Source organism: Lipotes vexillifer, unplaced genomic scaffold (assembly GCF_000442215.2).
Source record: "Lipotes vexillifer unplaced genomic scaffold, Lipotes_vexillifer_v1.1 scaffold451, whole genome shotgun sequence".
Lineage (NCBI taxonomy): Eukaryota > Metazoa > Chordata > Mammalia > Artiodactyla > Lipotidae > Lipotes > Lipotes vexillifer.
Window position 1 is genome coordinate 1,782,586 of NW_006795989.1, and position 5,060 is coordinate 1,787,645.

General features: G+C 36.0%; 1 protein-coding gene and 1 non-coding gene across 2 annotated transcripts in view; one reads left to right on the forward strand and one right to left on the reverse strand.

Moving 5' to 3' along the window:
• Positions 1 to 2,690, reverse strand: part of QSER1 (glutamine and serine rich 1) — a 41,044-nt gene extending 38,354 nt beyond the window's left edge. Inside the window, exon 1 of the mRNA XM_007468091.1 lies at positions 2,594 to 2,690. Coding sequence (XP_007468153.1) covers positions 2,594 to 2,690 — 97 coding nt within the window. The remainder of the gene's footprint in view (positions 1 to 2,593) is intronic.
• TRNAE-UUC (transfer RNA glutamic acid (anticodon UUC)) lies at positions 723 to 794 on the forward strand. Its single transcript has one exon. It is a non-coding gene; the product is annotated as a tRNA-Glu (tRNA).
• Positions 2,691 to 5,060: the final 2,370 nt, after the last annotated feature.

The following is a 5,060-nucleotide window of genomic DNA, read 5'->3' on the forward strand; positions in this document are numbered from 1 at the left end:
AAAAAAAAAAAAAAAAAAAAAAAGATTCAAACAAGATATTCATTATAGTTATTGTGAATAACAGGTAGAAACAACCTAAATATCCATCAACAGGAAACTGGTAAAATAATTATGGCATATCCTAATAATACTGATGCTATAAACATTGCTTAGGTGGATATACAAAAAAAGTTTTGATGTACAAAGATATTAAAGAAGAGTAAATACCAAACTGTTAACTCTTCTCTAAAAAGGGGGACTGTAATTAGGAACTATCACTTTCCATTTTATACACCTTTTTATTGTTTACATTAAAAAAATTTTATCTTATATTGGAGCACCATTGATTAACAATGTTGTGTTAGTTTCAGGTGTACAACAAAATGATTCAGTTATACATATACATGTAGCTATTCTTTTTCAAATTCTATTCCTATTTAGGTTATTACAGAACATTGAGCAGCGTTCCCTTTGCTGTACAGTAGGTCCTTGTTGGTTATCTATTTTAAATATAGCAGTGTGTACATGTCAATCCCAAACTCCAAGTCTATCCCTCCCCTCTACTCTTCCTCCCTGGTAACCATAAGTTCGTTCTCTAAGTCAGTTTACATATTTTTTAGTGAATTTCCTTTAAAAAAAAATTCTTTTTCATTTTGGAAAAATTGGGGAAAAAAGATTATCTGGCCCTTTTCAAAAATATTCTTCTTTCAACTCTTTCCATTAAATGTCAAAAATGTGGGAATTCCCTGGCGGTCCAGTGGTTAGGACTCGGCACTTTCACTGCTGGGGCCCAGGTTCAATCCCTGGTCAGGAAACTGAGATCCCACAAGCCTCGCAATGCAGACAGAAAAAGGATTACCATTACAAGGACAGAAAATATCTAGCTACTCTTGAAGGAAAAAATAGCACTTAGAATTAATGTTTAAAATAATGTAATTATAGAAACTGAGATAGAAAGTCTAACTCAATACATGTAATGTAAAATTATTCCAGGAAGCAAAAAATGAAGCTATTGTGTAGTTTTATTTTTTTAATATTTATTTATTTATTTGGCTGCATTGGGTCTTAGTTGCAGCACGTGGGATCTTTGTTGCAGCACATGGGATCTTTTGTTGTAGCTCATGGGCTTCTCTCTAGTTGTGGCCCGTGGGCTCTCTAGTTGTGGCGTGCGGGCTTAGTTGCCCAACCAGGGACTGAACCTGCATCCCCTGCGTTGGAAGGCGGATTCTTAACCACTGGACCACCAGGAAAGTCCTCTATTGTGTTTTTTAATATTGTTTTATTTCACAGTAAAACATTGTTTCTTTGGAAGCAGAAAAAATGTTTCTAAGACATACTGAGAAGCTCTATTAATGGAGTTTATATCAGAATGTAAAATATTATTTCCTATAGCTATTACTTAAAAATATATTTTTTAAAATGAAACCTTAAAAAAAAAAACTAACCTTTCTGTTATCCGGCAAAAAATAAAAGTATATACAAACAATTTTGGGGTGGGGGAACAGTTGATAAATGAAATAAGAAAAATAAAATAGAAAATTACATAATAGGACTTCCCTGGTGGTGCAGTGGTTGAGAATCCGCCTGCCAGTGTAGGGGACATAGGTTTGAGCCCTGGTCTGGGGAAGATCCCACATGCCACAGAGCAACTAAGCCTGTGCACCGCAACTACTGAAGCCCACACACCTGGAGCCCGTGCCCCGCAACAAGAGAAGCCACCGCAATGAGAAGCCTGCGCACCACAACAAAGAGTAGCCCCCGCTCACCCCAACTAGAGAAAAAGCCCATGCACAGTAACGAAGACCCAAGCCACCGCGAAGCCTGCGCACCACAACAAAGAGTAGCCCCCGCTCACCCCAACTAGAGAAAAAGCCCATGCACAGTAACGAAGACCCAACGCAGCCAAAAATAAAAATAAATAAATTTAAAAAAGAAAAGTACATAATATATCAACTTGGAATGGCTTTTATTAAAGATTGACTTACTCTGTTCAGTTAAGGATAACTTTACATAACTCTAATGATGAAATCAGTTCCAAGATTGTTTTTTTTTACTATACCACACCTATCCAGCCCAAAGTCACTAAAAGAAATGAAATTTAATCTTTCACCAACCGCCCCCCACAAAAGATAAATATGTGAAGTGATAGCTGTGTTAATTAACCAGATGTGGGAATTCTTTCACAATGTAAATGTATATCAAATCACCACAATGTACACCTTAAATATCTTAACAGTTTTGTATGTCAATTACACCTCTATAAAGGTGAAATAGGAAAAAAACAAGAAAAATTTCATCTTTCCTCCTCTCAAGTAAACAAGTAACTACTTAAATTGCTAGATAAAAACTTGATATCTAGGATTTATCTTTAACAATTACCTACCTTCTTCAACTTGCTAGTTTTCATCAGAGTGCTAAAACCGAATTTCTGCTAGTAACAATTTCTTGAATTTTGTCCACCTTAAAATAGTGAAAAATTCCAGGTTTTTAAGTTCACTGGAAAATCAATAGTTAACATCACTCTCAGCCACACTACTATAATGACAAGACTATCAAAAGTGAAATTTTATCCATATTTTTAAAGGACTTAAAAATTCTGAAAACAAAGAATCACCTGTCTGCCAGGATGGGGCCCTGAATTGTGGTAAAAGAGTAGTTCCTGAAGAAGCAGCCTGAGCAGTTCGGGATTCAACACCAGAGAGAAAATTCATCACTGAAGATTCTTTAGTGTTAGTGCTGGCATTGTTCACACTAGTATCAAATATTCCAGAAAGACCTACATTTGAAGATAAAATGTATCCCAAAGTAAAAACATATGTTAATATAAAATGATATTCCGGATCCTATTTTAAAAAGGAATCTCTGACATTTGAGGCCAGAAGTTCTACAACCCTAAACTGTTTTATTATGAATAGCAACAAATATTAATTTGCTCAAGCATAATTATAATTTAAAATCTACAGAATGAAAAAAAGATCTCCCTACTAATTAGTTATACAGATATTCCCTAGCAGTAAAAGACAAAGCTTTTAATCTCATTTTCATTTTAACATTTCCCATGAGACTGTTATGTTCCGTATACTTTCAGAACCCAACATGTGAAAATTGATTTTTCTTCTTATTCACTAAATGTACCCAGATTTGTGGTATATTTCATAAGAGAAATTTTACCGCTTGGCTGAGGTGTGGCAGCATATCCAGGAAGCTGATGAGAGGCTGCAAAAGTCCGTCTCTGAAGGAGATCTGTTTCAGAGTGAGAAGGATGTCCTTCTTCATAGCTTAAACTAGAGGATGATAAAAATAAACGACAAAAAACACAGAGCTCAAACCAGATGATCAAAAATTTCTAGGAGAGCAATTATCAAAAGTAGGATAAGTCTTTGACTAAATTCCTGACCTACAGATCAAGAGATCAAACACAGTCTGACAATACTGTCAAAATGCGAGGGAACATACTGAAGATACACTGGGAAGAAAAATAATACACAGTATTTTTCTTAGTTCAACTTTACCTACAACAAAGTCCTTTTACTGGAAGAGGTAACATGGTACATTGGGAAGAGCAATATCCTGGAAAATAGGAGAGCTGAGCACTGTCCAAGTGCTACTACTGGCTTACCATGTGATTTCAATAAGTGACTCTATTACTGTTGGACTTACTTCCTCACCTGTATGAATAAGGGACCCAGATAGGATAATCTCTAAAGTCCCTCTAATTCTAACAGTCTCTGGAATATAGTAGACAGTTCAAATGAATTGAAAATTAACACTATTTCCCAATAACTCTCCTAGAAAATTTCAAGCTTATATATCTTGAGAGTAATTCAGAACAAGATATTTTTCTCCCCTTGATTTTTATTCTGAATATTTTAAACCCACAGAAAAACTGAAAGTTCCAATGAATAACCTGTATACCCATCACTTAAGTTTCAACAACTGTTAACATTTTGTTATATTTGTTTTATCTTCATACACAGACATATATACTCCTTTCTTTTAATCTACTTGAAAATAACTTGTGGACATCATGAAACTGTATCCTTAAATAATTCAGTTGCATCTCCTAGGAACAGGACATTCAGCTGTATAACCAAGTATCATTATTAGACTTGAAGAAATTCAACACTGTCATTATAACATGTAATACAGAGGTCACATTCCAATTTTCCTCAATTGTTGTCAAAATGTTTGATATTTTAAAGCTCTCTGTAGGATGCAATCAAAATTCAACAATTACATTTGGTTATGTCTCTTTACATTTACAACAGTGCCTCCACTCTGCCTCTAATGCCAAACTCCTTTTGCCTTGACTCCATGGACACGGACTTTTTATTTTGAGGGATCCAAGTCAGCTGAATGTAAGCTATCCCAAATTCTGGATTTGTCTGATTGCTACTTCGTGAGAAATACATAATGATGCTTCGTAATTCTTATTGCACTCATGAGGACACACACGTCAGTCTGTCTCACTGGTGATGCTAAACTTGAAGTGGTTAAGGTACTGTCAGATCTCTCAATGTAGTTATTTCTTCTCTTTGAAATAAGTATGCAATTGTGAGGTGTTACTTAAGACAGTGTCAGTATCTTGTCCCAACAGCTAATGGTTTCAGACACCCTGCATTCATGATCTTCATTTCAATTATTGCACTGAAGATTAGAAACAATAGTGTTCTAATTACACTACCTTCCATATTTAAAAGTTAGCGTTCTTCTATAAAATAAAAATTAGCTTTTTTCCCCTTTTCTCTCTATATACGTACTTAAATATAATATATAAAATATATACTAATGTTTTTTAATGTATATACGTTATGCTTAAAAAAATATCATTGTAGACTCTTCATATTTAATTTATTGTGTCCCTTCAATCTTGTTTCCTTTTGGGCTTCCCTGGTGGCGCATTGGTTGAGGGTCCGCCTGCCGCTGCGGGGGACGCGGGTTCATGCCCCGGTCCGGGCAGATCCCACGTGCCGCAGAGCGGCTGGGCCCGTAAGCCATGGTCGCTGAGCCTGCGCGTCCGGAGCCTGTGCTCCGCGACGGGAGAGGCCACAACAGTGAGAGGCCCGTGTACCGCAAAAAAA